At 36.4% G+C, this 22,255-nt stretch overlaps 1 protein-coding gene across 1 annotated transcript in view; it reads right to left on the reverse strand.

Annotated features, from left to right (window-relative positions):
• Positions 1–214: 214 nt before the first annotated feature.
• Positions 215–22,255, reverse strand: part of LOC110101626 (structural maintenance of chromosomes protein 5) — a 65,543-nt gene continuing 43,502 nt past the window's right edge. The window contains exons 15-28 of the mRNA XM_028697611.1: positions 22,085–22,230; positions 21,913–21,976; positions 21,707–21,831; positions 21,490–21,567; positions 18,174–18,317; positions 14,321–14,437; positions 14,140–14,217; positions 9,970–10,069; positions 9,837–9,891; positions 1,927–1,975; positions 1,766–1,853; positions 1,589–1,661; positions 1,259–1,362; positions 215–680 (exon numbers count right to left, since the gene is read on the reverse strand). Coding sequence (XP_028553444.1) covers positions 634–680; positions 1,259–1,362; positions 1,589–1,661; positions 1,766–1,853; positions 1,927–1,975; positions 9,837–9,891; positions 9,970–10,069; positions 14,140–14,217; positions 14,321–14,437; positions 18,174–18,317; positions 21,490–21,567; positions 21,707–21,831; positions 21,913–21,976; positions 22,085–22,230 — 1,268 coding nt within the window. The 3' untranslated portion in view covers positions 215–633. The remainder of the gene's footprint in view (positions 681–1,258; positions 1,363–1,588; positions 1,662–1,765; positions 1,854–1,926; positions 1,976–9,836; positions 9,892–9,969; positions 10,070–14,139; positions 14,218–14,320; positions 14,438–18,173; positions 18,318–21,489; positions 21,568–21,706; positions 21,832–21,912; positions 21,977–22,084; positions 22,231–22,255) is intronic.

Consider the following 22,255-nt stretch of genomic DNA (forward strand, 5'->3'; position numbering starts at 1 on the left):
AAAACGAATCCTTAATTGATAAACCAACAATACCATCATGCAAATATAACACCACAAATTCAACAGAGCTAACAAATAAAAATTCTAATGATCAAATCAATGAACAAGTTCCAAGAAAAATTCTTGGATCGAATTTAAGACCGTTGAATATAATTATAGAAAAAGCTGAACTCCAATAAAATTCAAAATTTTATCAAACAATCGAACACCTAAATGGAGAACATAGTTGAAATAATTAGATAACAAATGGGTATAATAATCTACTCTATAGACTTTATACAGTCTATCCAAGTAATTAATCTATTTTATGATACAATTGCGTTCAGCTTTATACAATGGAAAAAAGACTCAAACTGACTTCAAAATATTCCATAAAATTAGCAAGAGCAACTGCATTATAAATGCAATGCAAGAGCCATAATCATCATATAACTAACATAATTAACAAGATTAGAGATCTATTAAGACTAGCATATCTTTATATCAAGATCAAGAGGCATAGATTAGAAAAAAATAATAATTATGTGTACTGGTTGCTGAAAACATACATTATTCAGGCTAGAAATTGTGTCAGGATTTTATAACCTGCTTCGCTTGGCCATCATTAACTTCCAAGCTATCAAAATCTGCATCTTATACCGAGCCTACAACCTTTCTCCAGCATTCACCGCCGCTCCAAACTGCAAATTATGCGAATGTAAAACGTGATTAACATTTGAAACGAAAGAAGGGAAAATCAGTTTCTATTACTGTGCGAAATATTGATTTGGATATATAAAGTACTCTTTAATTGGAGAGATTATTCTGTGCGGACGCCGAACGCAGTTTATTGTTCGGACACCAATCAGAATGCACCACGTTAGTGGTACCGAGCAGTATCGAGCTGGGTACTGAGCAGGGGGCGATGTGGCGCATTCTGGTAGGTCTCTGAACGGCATTTGGCATCTGAATAGAATAATTTCACCTTTAATGGAGCCACATAAACTGTGGTTACGGGGATCAATAAAAAACCCCAGAAATTTGCCTTTTGGGAGAATTAAATGCAGACCACCAAAAATACGTCTATTCAAAAAAATACCACCTAAACAAAAGCTGAGTCAGTAAACTAATGTATTTGCAAAACATTGAGCATTTGATCAAATCTTGCGCATGAAATTTGGTAGTTTTATTCTGAATTTTGAATTTGGGTGGTAATTTCGTAAATAGAAACAGTTGGGTCGCATGAAATTTCTTTTTCGGATACTACAATATAAATTACCTTCAGATGGCCTCTCAATCCAAGGACCATTCATGATGTTCAGAATGCTGCAGGCATCACTGTACTCAAGATCAGGAAGCAATTTTGGTGTCAACAAGAAGCACCTGACAATGCAATACCAGAGTTTATCCCAAGGATACCGGAACTAAGGCTTCATTTGGGACGGCTTTCTTGTTGCTTCTTAAAGTGGTTTTTTAGTATAATAATTAAAATTTTTGTACTAGAAAGCTGCTTTAGAAAGCAGCAAGAAAGCCGTCTTAAACGAAGCCTAAATTTATTGGAATTAAAATATCTCATAGAGATGCTCGGTATCCAAAATGTATTTCTTACTGGGGTGTATTATGTAGACTGGCAGCTCTCACAAGTTGCTGAAACATTTTCCTTTCGTTTATAGGGTCCATTCCTTATTACAATTTAGTAGTAAATCATATTACATAGTGAATCCATTAGGCAGATGAAACAAAAGGAGCAACTTTTATTATTTTTTTATTAACATGAGAAAAATACCTTGATTAATTTCATCAACAACACGGAAAGGACAGTTTGTGATATCTTGTAGAGAAACAAGATAGAGAATAGTTGAAACCGAGCGTTCCTAGATATATCGAAAACTGGATCAAGTTACAGTTATATATGTTATCATGCCCAAAAAAAAAACTAAGGCTTACCCCTCCAGATTGATGATGTGCGCTCAAAACCTGGAGCTGCCCTGTTTGCCTGAGAAGAAACGCAGGTCCTAACTGAGTTTATTAAAGTAAGTCACAGGTCAAATAAAACGTTTCACAAAGAAGATCAACATGCTACAGCAGAAAAACAAACTAGAAAATAAAACTAAATTATAAGCAAACATTTAGCAGAAGGAACCTTCAAGTAAAATATAGTTTATTCTGATAAGCGTAGAAGTATAATGGAAGCAAACGCCGTATAATATTATAAATCCCCTTCATTATGGATTGGTTTAGGGAGTTTCATCAATTACAAAAGAGTTACAGCTTCCTTTATAGTGATACTAAATGGCTTGTTGAAGTTGGTATCCTTTAAAACATGGAATTACCACAATGAACAATCTAATGTCGGGTCGGATGGAAGAGTAGCAAAATATGATGGTATAGCCTATTAAATTTAAAATAAGATGAATACAACAAAACATGTCCTAAGAAGTATACTTATAATGATACTAAAATGCAATACATGACACATTATCGATATTTGTCCAACATCAATTTGGTTGGAGGAAGAATTTGAAAGTCTTCGTGGCGCCAAGATAGCGAAACACATCCCAAGATAGAAGAGAAGAAAATGCCATTATCCTATAAAGAAAGATGAAAGGGACAAACAACACCATCAATAGCACATCCGTGAAAGAATCCATTCAAAGAACCTCTTTAAACAATCAAGCATATCTGAAAAAAGGATCTTTATTCCAAATTAATCAAGTAAATGATATTATCTTTGGGCAATTTATTCTTGAAGTAGACTAGTTCTATTGGGTAAATCAAAGGTGATCCATATACCTTTGTCTATTTTTTGTATTTTCCTTCTCAAGACTAATGGCTAGGATTAAGAGTTAAGGGCCAGAGCTTTATAAGTATGTTTGATTTCGTAGTTAGGGTTTAATTCATCACAGAGTGGGTGAATAATGTCTAAGAATTTTCTTAGAGAAATTTGACTTTATACACATCATCATATTCAAAATTTGATCAAATATTGCTGGGGACATCAGATCTTGGAAGGTTTATCAGAGACGTGGCCGCCGATCTACGACCACAATTGAGTCATTGTATTTTTGATTTGTTTTATGTATTTTCTTATTCATTATGTCGTATTGTATTTGTTTTATTTAGTTTCCCGTTGTACCCTTTTATTAAGGGATGTCGTATGTAAGCCCTAGGAGCATTGTTGTCTTTTATGTTTTTGTCATTGTATGAGGCTATTTATAGCTCCCTTATTCTTCTTTGCAAGTTAATGATTGATTGATTAAAATATTTCTTCCCCTTGCATGAGTTCTTGTGAGAGCTTAAGAGATCGGAGAGAGATCCTGTTAGGCCGGTCCAGTTGGCCCAACCGGTCTGGGTCTTCTCCAGGCGGAAGCGGAACAGGGAGCCGGCGGAAGAAAGGAAGGGGCTTGGGGTGGGGTCCACTTGTAATTCAAATAAAGTTTAAGTATTTTTGGAGGGAGAATGAAGGGTAGAGATGTCCTTTTGCTTTAGTTTTGAATTAGATTGTATTAAGAGGGAGTTAACCTAGGTTTTAGTTTTTATCTTGATTTTGAATGTGATTTGGGAGATCTAGGTTTTCTTTTGGGCTCTAGGCTACGGCTAGAGATTTGGAGAGTTTTTCCTTCCTCTCGAATCGAAGGAAACTTGTATCTTTCTTGTCTTTTGCATCGACTAGTGAAATTCAATCGTTTGCTATTGTTTTTCCTATTTTTTCCTACGATTTCTCTCAGATTTTTCCACTGTTTGTGTTTGGTGGCTGTTTTCCCATAGAAAACAGCGGAATAGTTGCGATTTGGCTTAGATCCTATAGGAATCACTTGAAATACTCAAGTGGTACCTATCAGATCCCTAGGAGAGGGAGAAGTGCGCATCACCCACCAACCTAGACGAGTCGGGTTCGTGGTTTTAGCTTCTATCTTTTCTTCTTCCCTTCCCTACCTCCACCGTCCTTACCCCTCCATCATCGTTGCCCGACTTACACCACTACCCGAACCCCTCCTTTCCCCCCCACCACATTCCCTAAGCCACCCCCACCTAGCCGCCGACTCCCTTACCCGAACCCCAAGCAAGCCGCCGGCCACCCTCTAGCCTTACCCTCTCGTGGATTTATTTTCTATTCTAGATTGCCATAATTTTGGTTAGATTTTGAATTCAAATTCACCTAATTTGAAATTTAAAATATTTTCTAAAATTATAAAATCTATTTTATGAAAGTTTCCAAAATTAAATCCTTTTGAATTTCAAATTTGATTGGGATTTAATTAAACCTTTACTAATTCCTAAACCCAAATTAAGAAACCTCAAATCTCTCCCCTAAATCCCTCCTAGACTCCTGATGCCGCCAGCCACATAAATAAATCCCTTGGGATTTATTTCCAAATCTCCTAAGCCCACTCTTGGAAACCTTTCCTTATTCCTATTCACCTATTTGGCCGAATTTTCCTAAAGTCCACAACCCCTAATTTATTTCCAAAACCAAATATTTGATTTAGGAAATAAATCCCCCTCCCCATCTCTCTCATGCTGCCGCCTCCCTCTCTCTACCCGTCTCCTCTTTCTCTCTCCACTCCCTCTCTCTCACATTAATTCCCCTCCTCACTCTAGGGAAATTAATTCCCCCCTCCTAATTGTCTTCTCTCTTAATTTCAAAATCTGAAATTTATTTCAGATTTTTGAATTTAAACATCTCCTCCAACCAAAACCCTAACCCACGTGTGGCTCTCCCCTTTGGCCGGCCACACCTCTTCACACCACTTCAAGATAAAGGGAAACTTCTTTCTCTTCGACGGAGTTCAAGGTTCCTAGTAATCTTTGAAAGCAATCGTCATCTAGCATTCATGAATGGCCGATCCCGCTACTGACTACGGACTTGACTACGACGAGCACGGCTTTGTGCACATTCTCCATTCAACCTTCTTCGACGTCAACCCGAGGATCGACCATACGATTGAGGACTACATTGAGCGCATCTTGGATACCTTGGTTGAAGCTATTGAAGAACAACTTGAGATCGTCGAGTGGAGGATTGCCGCCGATCCTTGAGGGAGATTTTCTAATTTTCCCTTTTCTCGTATTTCTTAAGTCTAATCATTTCTTCTGATTTGATTGTAGTCACGAAGGACGCGCTCGCCCGATCCTGCTAAGCTTAATAAACGTAGGGATTTGAGTGCATTCATTTGTTTTATAATCTTATTGTTAGACTAGGGATTTTCGTTGAAAGCTACTACTTTGATATGATGTTATTTTCCTACGTTATTTTGATGATTCAAATATTTTGATGTGCAACTTAGCCTAAACGAAAGTGACTACTCTTACGTTTCGATTCGTCGTTTTATTTGCTAATAGGTTTCTTTGTTATTTCTCTAATCAATAAGTTGTGCAAGCTCTTAATAAATCATTTGCAAGCATCGTAGTCCTACATCAAATATGCTCGATTTTTGTTTTCTTAGAGAAATACATTTGAAAGTTTATTTCATACCAAAATATCCCTCATTAATTGGAGACTATTTATTTGAGGTTCGTTGCGAATGAAATTAGATTGAACTTATTTGTAATCGAACCTTAATTTGAGCCAGGTTCAAACTTCTTTGTACTTGAACCTTAGCTCCAATAAAAATTGATGTTTGAACAAGGTTCAAATATTGTTTGAATCATATTCAAATAATGTTTGAACAAGGTGTTTGAATCATACTCATGTGTTGACAAGCCATCCTAGGGACTTTTAGTAAGGACCTTTTCCGACACTAAATGCCCTCCAAGACTCGTACATAGGTGGTCCCACTAGTGACATTCAAATAAGCAGAGACCTTATCCACTCTCTTATAAAAAAAAAGCTCATACAATAATAAGCCTTCTTGAGAACTTTTAGTGAGAACCATGTCCAACAATAATAACCCTTTGGAAACTTCTGCATAGGTGAAAAGCTTGTTTGCTCACAAGCCATCCCAAGGGACGCTCTTCAAGAATTGCTTTTGGGAAATTTTAGTAAGAAACTTGTTCAATGCTAGATTAACTCTAGGGCTCAGTCATTGGTTAACCCTCCAAGAACTTTTGAATAGGTGGAGACCTTACATGTTCATCTGCCCTCTGGGGTTCGCGCTTTGGGAATGCTCTTAAGGACTTATGAAGAGCCAAAAAGCTTGTTTACTCGACCTCCTGAGCCTCCTCGGGAGTCACTCTTAGGAATTTTTTATAAGGACCTTGTCTAAGAAATGATGGGCCTCACATCTGAGGAGCCACTCCTAGAGCCTTTTGATGAGGGGCCTTGAGTGGGCGATGATGCCAAATATTATAGTTATTAGTCAATGAGAGAGGGAAAGGTTTACCTCAAATGATACTAAAGTATTGCACGTTAGAAGTCCTGTAGGAAAAAAAGAATTTTGATTGCCTTAGCTATGAATGATAATCTACACACAATCAAAGAATAAATAAAATGAGAAGGATATAGAAGAGCTTTACATGAAAAATTAAAAAAAGAAAAAAAATATGGGGCCTTACTGAATGATAGCTTCCACTAGTAGTAGTATGAGTTAACAAGAGTTTCCTCCATAAACTTTGTAACGAGGTTAATACAAAGCAGATGAGGTTAGGTTATTGCTAGTATCCTTGATGTTGGAGACATGGTAAAAATACATACCCAAACAATCCAACCTTGGGAGGCAAAGGTAGCATGATTTGAACGGATATATGAGTCAGCACTAAAAGGTCGAGGTAACAACTAAGGATGGCTGAGTCATTCAACTTTTAGAGGGGAAGGTGGCATGACCTAATGGCTGACAAAAAGGTACAAAAAAAGTTATGAAGGTGATTGATGACAGTCAATATAGTTCATATAATACCCAAAATTTTCAAAACAAATGTAAACATGAATTTTCTCTAAAAGTTAAATATGTTTTCATGAAATCATATTTTCAATTTTGGGCATTTTAAGATATACAAGTAATAGCCAAAACGAATTAGATTAATTGATCTTATCAATTAATTTTACTGTAGCTGTAAACAGTCAATTAACTACTATGCTTAATTAAATAGGCCACTACACTTAATTAACCCTACAGCTAACTAAATATAATTAATTAAATATTTAATGTAGCCTTTTGTTCCTCACTAGAGTTCCCACTAATCACGGCATGCATAGGTCTGATTGAGACCAACGGATGGGAGCAGCTGGGGAGGGTCAGTGGAGTGTTGTGGAGGATAAATTCAAGAAAGCTGTTAAGTGTGGAAATCAGTAAGGACAAAAGATAAAGGTTTTTGTATGGTTGAAATTTGTATTGCACTGAAATCATAGTGTGCTGAATTTAATTTCTAGAATTCAGAACATGTGCGGATTTGATTGCTGAAATCAGTGTAGTTATTGCTGAAATCATGGTTTGTGTGCTGAAATCAGTGAAGGAAGAGATCAAGGTTGCTGTTAAATTGCTGAAAACAGCAGCTAAAAACAGTAAGGAGAACAAATTCAGTTGGTTGTTGCTGAATTCGGGAAGGAGAAAAAAAAAATAGAGAAAAGAAGAGAAGGGAAGCAAGGGAAAGAAGTTAGGAGAGGAAAAGGAAAATTTGGGGTTGAATGAAAAAGAGTGTAACTGAGGTAATTTGTAAGATGTTTAATGCCTATTTTATTTTATTTAAAAGCATGTATAAATGACAAAATTTATAATTTAGGTTGTATACAAGAAGAAAAGAAGTCGGGGTACTTTAGGTGAACTAGTTTACCCGATTGTCCTGGAGAACGAGGTGAGATATTTAAACTATGGTATAGAAAATAATAACACTTATTATACTTGCAACCTCATATTTTATATGATTGTGAGCATTAATTCCAGTTTCATTGCACAAGTAAATGTGAAAGACTTGACAAGGTAAGCCCTAATATCTCAATTCTAAAAGTTGAGATTTCGGATCCAACCTTGAATGAGAAGCTGCCCTCAATTCTAAAAGTTGAGAATATGGACCCAACCTTAAATGAGGTAGTAAGTGTGCAAAAACCTATAGTCATCATATGACTTGCATAAACATATGAACAATAAACAGAACATAAAATGCTGTTTTGTACAGTTTATGCTTATTTCCCATTTTATTTCCAATTGATTACAAACATGTTACTTCTTATATATTGTTTGTATATTTCATTGAGCTCTAGCTCTTTAGTAGTTGTACTGCAAGAAAGAAAAATGAGTTAGTGGGTCATTAGGTAGGAAGGTTGATTGTCTTTTTTGTGTACATACATTTTGAGTGTACATAAAGATCAGAGTAGAATTTGTACATACATTTTTTAGTATGTAAATATTATTTGAAAGTTTAGTAAAACTTTGTATTTCTTTGATAAGGTGCATATGCTTCCAAGTGAAAAAATTGGTTGATGAATTGGTTAAATTGGAAAGTGCATCGTAATGGAATAGTATGAATAAGTTATTTCCTACTTACTTGATTTTGATAGGAGTATTTCAGAAAGAGTGTTAATAAGAAAAATGACTCTCTAGCTTCTCAATCTATGTTACACTCTAGGTTGATTGTAAGGGAAGTCAAAATGGGGTGTGACAGTTCACCCTTTAAGGGGTGAAGGTTACACCTTAAGATGATGGATGCCTCAATGCAGGAAATCCATGAATGTGACTGAGGAGTTGAGTGACCCTCCTTCGAGAGAAGGAGATGGAATGATTTGAAGGCAATAAGCAAACTAACACATGATGATTCTGGTGACCAGTAAAGATGGTCATGCAAGTACTCCCCTTGAAGGTGAAGGCATCGCCATATGGAGAAGGTAGATGAAGTGCAACTATAAGGTTGTAGAGGTTAATGAGGATGCTAGATCTTGAGGTAGGTGATCGCTTGAGTATTTCCCTGAGTCCCAAGCTCTCTTGGGCTTGAAAACTCTTACAGTTCCTTGACATCAGCTGTTCATAAGATTTTCTTTTAGCTCTCTGAACTTGTATGAGCTTGGAAAAAATCCAATAATTCTTTGACAACAACTCGTAAGATTTTCTTCTAGCTTTATGCTCTCACGGACTTGGAAAATCCTACAATTCATCAACAATGATTGTTCATTGATTTTCTCTTGGCCTCGGGCTCCCTTGTTTAGAAAAATCCTACAACATTGAATGCCCTAAATGAGCAAAATTAAGATCTCATTATGTATATTTTGAGAGAGTTATTTTGATCCTCATCTACATTATACCAAAATATAAATATTCCTAAATCTTATCAACAATAGACAAATCAAATCGTGCCCTAGCTTGGTTGAGAAGTGGTCGTAAAATCCTACCTTGTGGTTGCTTCTATCATGCTTAAGAACAACAAAAATCTACCAAGCAATAAAATAATTTGCATAAAAGCATAAGCTTAAGCCATAAGAGAGAGATTTATAATGAAATTTGGTTAAAAAGGATAAATGGCTCAAACTGAAGTAAACTGACCAACACAAACAATGACGCTTAGCATCATCATAGTCACAATCAGCATGTTCCAAACTTCTGGTGTTGAAATTTTCAAATTCATTGGTATGGTAAATTGTTGTCCTATAAGGATATTTCAATTCTAGAAACAAGCATTTTAAAACTTAAAAAAATATATAGTATGATATCCATTTCATTTCAAGTCCAAGAAGAATAGTTTATTTCAAGCAATATTTACATTAAATAAATAGTAAAGAACAACTCAAGCTAACTGCATGTTTAACTGCTAAAAACAAATTCAAACATCAGAAAATAATTTTTAGTCCTTCCAATACTATTTGCAGTCCTACAAAATTTATAGTTTAGAAGTATCACAAAGTAAAAACAGCCAAACAATTTCAACCATGTTTATAAAAATCTTAGTTAAAAATATCAACTGATCATCGTCTCTTCAGGTTGATAAGTTACCTGAATTTGACTTTAATAAGTATGCCGTACTTATCATAATCCACATCATGCTCATCTGTAACACCGCAAGGGAAGAAAGTATTACACTTCTTTAGTAAGCAAATTTCAAAGACAAGAGACTTCAATATTATACCCAAACAAACTTCTCCAGCAACTGCCATCTCTCGAAAATTGCGACTGAAAGTCTCATTAATCTTCCCAACAAGGTTTCGCAATGTTGGCAGCCACTGATCCTACATGATGCAGTATGTTAAGAGTATAGTAAAATAAAATAAACCTCCAACTGCGCCGCCCCCCTATAATGAAGTTTGGCTTTGTTCAGTTAATTTTTATGAATCTTTTGCTATCACTTTTTGAAGTGATGTAGGACTACATGTAATAGCAAATGTAAGCACTTGAAAATTTACACAAACAGGAATAGAGCTTTGCAATTAATCAACTTATTGTGTTTCTTAACAAAGTTTAAGCCAACGAGTTGGTGATTAAGCTCAAGCAATTAATTACACAGGAAAAAATTAGAACCATAAAAAAATCATAGCAAGTTATATCATGTGAATGTAGGGTTTTTCAAAAGGAATCCCTTATTTAACAAGGTGAATAGTCACTATGGGAATCCACTCACTTAAACTCTTATTTTGGGTTATGCAGATAGATCTTCATGATCAAATGATGCCAAGATTGATGGAGGATTAAAAGGTGCGAGGAAGGGAGAGAGTTTACCCAAAAAATAGGAGATAATGAGATAACAACGACGATGTGTGATCGCTTCTTAATGAAGGGCAGTAGTGCGAAGTCTTTTCTCGAATTCAAACAACAATATGGCACCTCCAGAGAGTTTGAGCAGCACTCTAATGTTTGGAGAAATTATGGAGGAATTTGAGGTGAAAGATGACTCAAGGAAGGAGGAAGTTATCTCCAACTTGGGGGTGAATAGTTATGGGGGAATAATTGGAAAACAAGAGAGGAAATAAGAGAAGGGAGAGGGCGGCTAGCATTGAATGAGGGGGATTTGATTTAGGAAATTTAGGAACTTGCCGAATGCAAATTATAAAATCATTTGACTTTGGGTCCTTGCTTGAGTGATGCGGCATATTTTTGGGAGCCCCGATATTTTTGAAGAGATAATAGAATGAGAAATCATTCATTTTTTTTTTTCAAGTGCTCATTCTTTGACTCTACAGAATCATTCATAAAATCATTTGACTTTGCATGGTTAATGCCGTAATTGGGGCCTTCTACTGTTAGTAGGTCAACAAGTTCCTTATAGAAGCTTGCATAAACTTGCGGTTGCCAGAAGTCTTCGATATCTATGTAAGGATAATAAGATGAAACATCTTTTCAACTGATCATACTTTAACTCTACAGAATCATTCAATTCTGCATATTTTATGACACAATCGAGGTATTTCTTTGATGATGTATCAGCGGGTTTTCTTCATACATCAAGTTACCTCTATGCCCTACCTTCACTATCGCAGTGTTTTGGAATTATCAATTGAAGGATTTAATTGTAATTGATCAACAAAACTACTAGCTCTGATAGAGTGAACACACTTTAATTCTTATAGGGGATCTTCCATACTTGCAGCACCTCAATCATCATTGCTAGAGGTATTGTATGTGTTTATGTCCACAGGAGATTCTCTGTACTTGCAACATCTCAATCATCGCTGCTTATAGGGATTGTATGTATTTGTCCACAGGGGATCTGTCGTACTCACTATGTACCAACTGTTATTATCCACAAATATGTTATCAACCGTCATTGCTTGTAGACAAATCAACGCACTTGATCATCTGCTCATTGTTGTTGACTACAAAAGCAGCCTGACGTTTGCTACATGTTGCATGTCATTATCCGTAGATAGGTCACTGTAACTTGATGAGCTTTCTAAAACTGTTTGCAGGTGTGTACATTCATAGCAGACTATTGGCACCAGTTTGCATATGAATCATCACTTCATAGGTTCCATGCTTGCATATTTATTACAATCATGCTAAATATACTTGCAGGAGAGCCACTGTACTTGCATCATATCGACCTTCATCATTCACGGGTGGTACTTGCATACTTGTTGGCAGTGGCAAGTTGAATGCAAACTGTTGGCATTGACTGCGAGGTATTGTCATATTCAGTGCCTGTCATCTTTCTGTGAGCTGTTGTATATGTTACAGGTCTTCTATTGTAGCTTGCAGGTGTCACCGCTTCAACCTGCAAGCTAATTATTGCTTGCATCGAGGTCTTCATCGATGCAAGTAGGAGACACCAATATATTCCACAGTCGGTTGTTGTCACTTGCAAGTACAGTGCATTTAATTGAGTAGGAACTGTTGTAGGAGTTTATTGCATCTATTGGCATCAATTGTTGTGTACCATATATTCAAGTGTGAATGATAGATCTTTGTTTTTTCTTCCACGTACATGATAGGCCTCTTGTTATTGCTCGCAGGCATCACTATTTCAAGTTGCAAGTTGACTGTTGCTTATATAGCAAATTCTTCATTGTTGCAAGTAAGTGTAAACTCTTTGGAACAGATTGGCGTTATTTGGACTTGATTGAATATCATCATTTATATGCATAAAAAGGAATTGTTGCATTCATATATTGGTTATCAGGTCATTGCATTCATCAACATCATTCATTGTGTATCTTGTCTTACATATTCACAGGTTCTGATGATTGACATTCATTTGTAATTATTGTAAACTGATCATCATTCACTGTTTATATGCATCGAGGCCCTGTTCGTCACGAGTCCCTTGCTTATGGTTTGATATTTATTTGAATAATCAAAATTATTATGTCATTTGTATCTTGATTATTATTGTGCATATTAGAATTTAGGTTTCTGTTCTCTGCATTCAATTCAAATCCCCTGGAACTAGGCCTTCCTAACACGCTAAGAACAACGTATATGATAGGTATCCGTAGACACCGCGGCCATCGTCTTCAATCCCGCCATGCTAAGAAAATCGTGTATGGGCATTCAGAGGTACCTATTTAAAAATGCACAATTGTTTCCTCGCTAACACTATGGCGCGTATGTGTATTAAAGTTATCCCCATCACACTAAGAAAAACGCGTATAGGTGGTTGACCAGCGCGTCACGCACACCGATGACAGGATTTCAAGTTCACAATATTATACATTGGCAGTCGACGAGGTGACGGTATCGACGATGTCGAGTACATAACGGTCTAGGCATATGTACATGTCGAATTTATAATTAATTACAAATTAATTATAATTAATTATATTCAACTTATAATTAAGTACTTTAAATTCATAAATAATTATAAATTGTACTTTTTTCCTTAAAAAAAGCTCTTAAACCGCTCCGTCCGAAGCCCGCGCCCGCGCCCATCCCGCCTGGTTCCGTCGCGTGAACACTCGGACCGGTCCAGGGTTGACCGGTCCAGCCGGTTCAAGTGCCGGCTTAACATTTAACTCTTTGTTTCAAGGGATTTGGCAGAAGAAGCACGCGGAAGGGAGGGAGACAGGTACCTTCGATCGAGCAAGCTCCTGATCGTTGTTGCTTCCGATCCAATAGGAGGGGACGTTGAAGGAGGTGAGATGTCGGCTAGGGCTTCAGCTAGGTTGAAGAAATCGATGCTTGCATGGGTTGGCAGGCACGGCTAGAGAAAAGGAGGTTGCGGCTGTTGGAGGTTTGACCGTGAGGTTGGAACTAGGGTTGTGGGTTGAGGGAAGGGAAGGAGTTGTTGAAGGAGGAGAGGAAGCTTGTGATCGAGTGCGGGAAGGAAGAAGAATGCTAGGGTTCATTTGTCGTTTTAACGACGCAAGCAAGAGATCGTGGGTGTATGACGGACAATCAAAGCGAGAACAACATCGACGTGCGTAGGGCATCTGAATCGTGAGATCAGCATGATTTGGGCGACATCCAAACAGGCATGCACGATTTCCTCTTTTTTTTTCTTTTGGTTATCATTTACGGGTCAAGAGTAAATCAAACCATAATTGAAGATTTATTCATTATTTCAATTAACAAATAGCAAATTATTACAATGAAGTGCTTTCTTTGGTTTAAGGAATGGGCAGGGGGGATTATGAGTAACTCTTAAAGATATAAAATCATAGGTGCTGCTAAAATTACTCAAAAGAAACCAGCAAGAAAAGGTGGAATGCAGTGAAACAACCAAATCGTACCAGGCAAACAAAGAATATCAAGTAGAAGTGCAATACTTTCATATTAGAAGATGAAAGTTCGATTTACACCACAAAGCTTCACTTAAATCTACCACTAAGAACAAAACAAATTCCAAATAGCTATAAGAAACCCTCACCCTTATAACACTTATTTCAGAGACACAACTGCTTAGGGCTTCTTCATCTGTTTCAAGTTTTGTTGCTATGCTATTTATCTGCATGAAAAATCAAAATTGTTTAAGCAAAACAGCCCTTGAAAAATCAAAATTGTTTAAGCAAAACAGCCCTCAACGTATGTAGAGTAAACATTCAATTTACCTTTTGTTGACGACTTTCATACTCCTGAAGAATGTTTTGGTTAAGGAATAAGATAGAATTTGCTTCAGAAATTCCATCTTGAATCGCAGCTTCCAGTTCCTCTACCGTAGCAGGCATCTAACAAAAACATGCATGACATGACACATAGTTTAGATCTAGTTCAAATAGTGTGATCATTTGTACGAATGTAAGGTTCCATCTTACCAAAAGAAATGCAGAATAAAAAATCATCACAATGAGATAAAAAAAAGTGGAAAACTTGCAATCATATAAGAAAAGAAAACTTCAATATGCAATATACAGTTAACTTCCATTTACACAAGCTGTTGGTAATATCTGTTTAGTGGATAGATGCAAACCACAGAATCATAACTCACATCCACAGTTGCCTTGTACTTCTTCAAACTTCTCAAATTAGTTTAATAGAGTATTACACACGGGAAAAAACCTTTGCCAAACTTTTCTTCCATAAAGATTTCACAATTCAATTCCTTCATCATTTTGCTAAAAGGAAAATTAACAAAAAAAAAAAAAAATCAATAAGGCAGTCATCCTAGTTCGTAAGAATTCCACAGCTTGTACTCCATCCCATCAGTTACGCAAAAGTCTCGTCTCGTCCATAAAAATCTATACAAAAAAAGACCTAAATATAAATCCTATGGCACTCAACGCCACTCCTGTCTCGGTCTCACAAGCCCGTCTCCATAACCCTTATGAACTCCTCTCTTCTCCATGCCTAGAAGATCACTCGACCAAGTCTCACAAACGCATGTGACCCCTGTCTCCCACATCTCAGTCTCACATCCAAGCACAGTCCTAGCTCCCTCAAGTGTTAACCCCACTTTCTTGCACAACCTGCCAACTAACATGAGAAGCATGATTCAGAGTGCACTTTTAACAAGCATGATAGGAAATATATATAACATCAACAACAACAACAACATCAAGCCTTTATCCCACTACATGGGGTCAGCTACACGAATCATTTTTCTTCATTGTGTCCTATTAAGAGTCAAATTCTAATTTAAATCTAATAAAGAATGGTCATTTCTAATATTTTCTAACCAAATCTTTTAAGTTCTACCTCTAACTTTCTTAATATAGGTCAAATCTAATACATCTATTTTTCTAATCGAGTCATCAGAATGCCACCATTTTATGTGACCAAATCATCTATGGAGACTTTCTCTAATCTTATCTTCCTCTGGAGCTACCTCCAACATTTTCACGTATATGCTCATTTCGTATCCTATTTCTAAGAGTAAAGCCACTCATCCACCTAAGCATGCTCATCTTTGCAACACTTAACTTGATATTATGTTTCTCTTTTAATCAAGGTTTAAAATTGCGTAAATAAGCCTCGAGAAATTTTTTGTCCGTGAGGCGAGGCGTAAGCCTCGAGGCGGTGTGAGGCGTAAGCCTCACGGACGCAGAATTGCGTAAATAAGAATTTAAGGGTTTTAGCAGGTAAATAATAGCAAGATTTTATCATACAATAAAAATATCTAAATGACATGTGAAATTAGTGAAAAGTAAAGAAAATAGATGCAATAAAATCATGTCCCAAAGTACAAAACCACAAAATATTAGTCTATCAAAACTCCCAAAGTACAAAGTACATATAAAATCCAATCATGTCCCATCACTAAATATGTCTTCAAGATAATCTTCTTATCCAATTATATCTATGAATGTCATATCTTCATCATCTTCAATGTGACTCACTTTTCTCTGCCATGTTCAATAAGAATGATCATTATGAGTGTTGAAAGCCGATTTCTTCTCTTTGTTTGCACTTGACTATATGTACTTCAGTTTCGCTCACACATAGAAGAAGAACAAGTGAGGCCCAAAACTCTAACAACAAAACTCTGTAACTCAGGGGTGGAATCACCGAATTGGATCCACCATTCAACTATTTTCAAGAAGAAAAATGATAATCAAAATATATTAAAGTGTTATACATTTACAAAAATAAGTATACCTGGAGACTGTTTGACAATAGTTGATTTTGCTGCTTGTAGATCAAAAAATCCCTCCTTATTCTGAAATAAAACAAGTTGTAAATATGAAAGCTCCCTAACGGTCTGGTCCGGTATTAGTCATTCCATGCAGTGATACAAGCCAAGCTTCACCTTCGGGTTTGAGGATTTCCTCTCTGAATATTGAAATTGAGGATTGAGATAATATGCCGCTGCATGTAGATGACGACGTAAGTGGACCTCCCACCAAGCATCAATGATATCTCAAATCTCTCTATAACTTGCCTCATCTCCTCCTAAGTAATGTGCAATCAACTCCTTCGCCTCATCCATAGCATTATAAATAAAACCCATAGCTGGTTTCTTCTTGGCATCCACTAAACGTAGAACTTGTACCAAGGATCTCGTGCTCAATATGGCATAGGTCACAGTAGCCAAAATTTATAGTGGAGGAAGAGCCCTTTCCTCATTCATGTTATCCGGAACATTCGCACAAGGTGCTACATTTTTATGTGAGCCAGATAAGTGTTCCTTCATGCGAGTTACTCCTCCCTCCACCACCTTATCACAAAATTGCTTAGGCAATGAGGTGATTTCGCCCAGAATTGCGCAGAGGCGCGCCTCTGATTGCCAATTTTAAACTATGCTTTTAATTAACCAAATTTGAAACTTATTGATTAATTGATCCCTAACTGTTGTTATAGCCTCGAGTTACTTATATTCTTTTAGCGCACATTAAATTTTCTGCCCAAACTAATGTTATTAGTCCTTTCTTACACCGATTATAATATGATGGCATACTTCTTGGGCATTGTAGCTCGCAAGATTATCATGCTGACAATTTTACAGGAAAGGGGAAGGACAAGGTTGAGCCTGATTAGTTCCAAGTTCACTTGTGTTTGAAGTTTACTTTTTCCTTTATAAGAAAGGCTTGGATAGAGGTCAGTGGCCATTAATAGAAAATGCTGTCTTTATCTGTAGCTGTTCTGTACATAGAAAATTTTTGGAAATAAAAATTTGGATCGCTTCCACCTTTACTTGATGTTTCAGAGTATGATGTCTTTTATAATACTTCACTTTGATGATCAGGAACTGTTTCGAAGTGTAATGGAAGAGTAAAAGTTTTCCTGTAGCCTCTATTGCAGCCTATATCGCCGGGTTGGAGTAGGATCAACTTGGGGTGGTGTGGGTGTCATAATTTAAAACCTAAGCACATATGGCATTGATATCATCATCAGCAATAAATGCAAATGCATGAAGAAAATCTGCAATGGAGGCATCAATCAAAGAAGTCACCAAAGCATGAGATAACAAAGGAGAAGCACCAACCAATCGGCTTTGATATAATAACCCAAGAGGCAAGAAGAAACAACCAACAAGAAGGGGCTTGCTGAACACAAACAGAAATCATTGAGAGTGCACATGACAACAGTTACGAGAAGGGATAAAGGATGCAAGGAAGATATCCGTCCAGGGAAAGATCAAGAGAAGCCAAAAAAACTTGAATGAGGAGATGGACCAGACAAATGCTTCATCCAACACGATGGCGTACTTATATTACATAAGTATGCTTGATAAAACAAGCTTTTGTTTCCTTATAACGCTAATCCTCATCATCATTACAACCATCTTATATTGTCTAAACAATATTCGTTGATCATTTATACTATGGATACATGATCTACCAATAGCACCTCAACTAAACAACATGAGAAGAAAAACCAAACAACATAGTCTAACTTACAGGTAAACTAGCATCCCTCAGCAAAACAATAATAATTTCAAATGAATATTCATGCAAGGTCGAACTCAGTTCTTTTAGGGTTGGAGGAACGAGGGGGGCATTTTCTTAGGAGTTACTGAAAACTTACATCATTAAATTCCTTTGCAAGATCAGGAGTGATGATGGCTATTGATTCTGCAAGGTGCTTTGCATCAAGAAGATCCTTTCTACAACGTTCAGTTCCTTCCTTACCTAACCAAAAATAATAGAAACCAGCGTGATTGTCAAATAACTAATCTTTTTTGTAGCGGGCAAAGTATATAAAGCAACTCTTCAAATGGGAATTATTAAGCAGGTATCTACTTTATGTATATATCAAAGATTTTTTTAGCAATAACTCATTTTAATTCAGATATGAAAAAACCACACAGCCATGAAGATATCTATATATATATATATATATATATATATATATGGACTTGATGATTATAAAGGTTGCTGGCCCTATGAAAATACTAGAAAGTGAAATGATTATTAATAAATAAGATGAAATTGACATGCACAAAAGTATGGGCTAAACTCCAAAGTGCCAATTTCTTGAAAGAACTTAGAGTAACTTCACACATAAAGAAAATTCACAGGCCTTTGTTTATTTCAACTTATAAACAAGAGTGAAACAAAGATGTTTAAAACACATCGAAAGAATTAAAACTTATAATTCAATAGCAATATAAGAGTTTAGATATCTTTCAGCTATGTCTTCGAACCTTTGCAAGTTGCAAGAATAGACAACCATCCTTTTCACATTGTGTATACTTACAAGTTTTCGTAGTGAATGAGCACTTGAATGCAAAACTTCTCGATGCTTCTTGACATCATACTTCCATTTCCCTGTATTATGGACATGATAATAAAAACGGAATTCAATTGAAACTAATTTAAAAAAAAATAAAACAATTTAATCATTATTGTACAAAAACAAAAATTTACATGCACTAAATAATTAAGAGAAAATTCTAGCGATCCTAAGCCCAAAGGATGACATATAATATAATGGTTTAAGACAAATGAATGATGACATAAACAACATAAACAATGAAAGACTCTCACAGGCTCCTTTCTTATAGTTTATAGTGATTATGAAGAAATATCTGGCGTACACAGAAAAAACTTAGCCCTAGAAGTTTACACATCGCATCCAAACAACATATCATTTTTAGAAACTAAAAAAGACCAAAACACTACATAACATCTAACTATAGATATTGATGGGGAAATCAGAGCATGAATCAAGGCGTGGCCATCGATCTACGGCAGACGATCGTGTCGTTGTTTTTTTTATTTAGATCATTTTCATAGTATTTGTCGTTTATTAATGTATTTGTCTTTATTATTTATGTTTTAATATTCCCCCGTTTTACCCTTTATTTTAACGGAGGTCGTATGTAAGGCTAAGGGCATTGTCGTCCTTCTTAATTTTGCAGTCCATTTTTGTAAGAGGCTTATGCCCCGAATGTGCTCTTCCATGGATTAATAATGATTAAGAAAAATTTTCTACGCTTGTGCTTGAGAGCTCTTGAGGAGAACTTGGAGAGATCCCTAGGAGAGGGAGAACGTATCACTTACCAACCTTGGAGACGGCCGGGTTCGTGGTTTTCACTTTGTCTTTCATCGTCTCTCGTCACTTTCCCTTAGTCGCCTTCGTTGTCTCCACCCACCACTTGACCCCTTTCCCCCTTCACATCATCCACGGTTTCCCCACCTAAACCGCCGGCCTCATTGCTTCCCTTTGGGATTTTTCCCCCCAAACGCCACCACCTCTTAATTCCTTTCCATAGATAATTCTTCTTACTTTGGGAAGATTTAATTTCAAATTTGAAAACAAAAATTAAATTTGAAATTTCTTTCCTAATTTAAGAAACTTATTTTAGGAAAGTTTCCAAATTTAAATCCTATTTGAATTTCAAATTCAAGAGGAGTGAATTAATATCTTTCCTATTTCTTTTGGTTAAATTAAGAAACTCTTAAACCCTCTTCATTAATGCTCCCTTAACCATCTATGCCGCCGGCCCCCTTAGTGGTTGGATTAGGAATTCTTTCCTTAAACCCAACTCATCTCTTTGGAAATATTTTCCTTCTCTTGCCAGTCGAAATTTTCAAAGCCTAAAGCCTTTAATTACTTTCCAAAACTGAGAGTGAAATTAGGAAATAACTCCCTAATTCCCCTCTACATCCCGTCGGCTCCCCTTACTGAATTTTTCTTTTCCTAAAGTCTACCCAGATTCCATTGTTTCTCTTTGGGGAAAAGTTTGGGAATTCAACCTGCTGCTGGCCGAATTTTCCAAAGCCTCTCTCATTAATTCTCTTCCACTAAATCCTCTCGAAACTCCACCCAACATTGAGTCCTCTTCTTCCTAAAACTGCAGCCAGAAATTTCAGTCGTTGCCCATGCAAGCCCAACCATTGCAAGCCTCACAACTGATGTTTGGAAGATCAAAACTGCTGTCCATCAGTTTCCACTGAATTCTTTTTCGCTGTAGGAACATCGGAGAAGTCTCTCCTTGTCATCCAACCCTTCCCAAAGTCAAAACAGCGACTTCTCGCATGGATGGCCGACCTGGACACAGAATAAGACCTCTCCTACGACAAACTTCTTCAACATAACGACTACTTGTTTCCAGACTTTGACTAAGGTGAACTTCTCCCCCTCTTCAATTAACTTTCTAATCCCCTAATCTTGTAGGTGATGACGAATCCCAAGGAGCCGAGTTTCACCTTTTGCCTAAGCTTAGTAAACGTAGGGTTTTATCTTGCCTTTGCCAAAGCCTAGTAAACGTAGGATTGAGTGCACTTTTATTTGCTTCTAATCTTATTGTTAGATTAGAGATTTCTATTGAAAGCTATTTTATTTGCATGACTTGATTTTCTATGTTGATTCGATAATCCAAGTGCTTAGGGTGCAACTTAGCCTAAGCGGAAGTGACCGCTCTTATGTTTTATTTGATCGTTTGGATTTGCTAGTAGTTCTAATCTTAATTGCTTTTATCAAGAAATTAAGCAAATTCTTATTTCATTCATTCAAAGCATTTAGTCCTACATCATATACGGAGCCAAATATAGATATGTTACTAACAATAAATGTTCAGGACTTGAGCTAGGATAAAAACTGAACACTAAAACATTAAAAAAAAAAGGTCATCAAATTGAAGGAAAAAATAACAGCAGAAGCAGCTTAAAAGTTATTTCATGAGCTTGATCATCATAACCAATAATAATTGAGGACAGTCTTCTAGCGGAGACAATGGCTAGCTGATGCTACAGTATACAAGATATATGAGAAATGTAAAACCAATCATGCTAAGCTATATGAATATTTTAATAAAATAACTGAAACACCACAAAAAATATTCCAAAATATAGTGTTAAAAGTGGAATATATTATAGGATTAAGAATAAGAACGAACCTTAGCATCAAGTTCAATGTAAGTCATTTGTTTCTCCGCCAAGCTCCGTCTTAAAGCAATGGCTTCAACAAGAAAATCCTGGATCAAAACAGTAAAATTATGATAGCAAATACAGATGAGAAACAAAATCAAAATCCATATTTCAAGCAAAAAATCTCTAAGTTCAGCAATCCCGTCCAACAATCAAAATGTCAGCCAGTGTCTGGACAAACTTGACCTTGATCTCATTAGCCAGTCCAAACCTCTTTTCGTCAAGTTGAAAAGCCTGATCAACAAGCTTCCTAACATTAGACTCTACATCTTCCTCTTTACTTAGAGATTCCAATTTCCTTCTCTTTTGATCTGCGAATTAAACAAGAACATCAAAGTGTATAAATAAAGAAGAGTACAATGAAAAACTCTAACTGAACATGGCTGACATACCCACGCAATTTTCCATTTCACGGAATTTCTTTTTCTCAAGATTTACATTATGAATAATCTCCTCCTGTAAGGAATTATAGATGTATTGTCACCATAATTGGTGCTTTTTCTTTCATAAGTGTAGAATGCTCAAAGATAGAAAAAGATTGCATCAATTTTAAAAAGAGCAAACCCGTTGACGATGTAATTTAGCAGCTTCATCCTCCAGCTGTCTCTGCTCAGCTTGAAGAACTTTAAGGCTTTCCTCAATACTAATAATGTCAGATTCAATTTCGAATTTTTGGGACTTTAGACTTTCCATGTCACCGGTATCCACACCTGCAGATAGGCAGATCAAAAGAGG

The sequence above is a fragment of the Dendrobium catenatum genome, unplaced genomic scaffold (genome assembly GCF_001605985.2).
Source record: "Dendrobium catenatum unplaced genomic scaffold, ASM160598v2 fragScaff_scaffold_976, whole genome shotgun sequence".
Classification (NCBI taxonomy): domain Eukaryota; kingdom Viridiplantae; phylum Streptophyta; class Magnoliopsida; order Asparagales; family Orchidaceae; genus Dendrobium; species Dendrobium catenatum.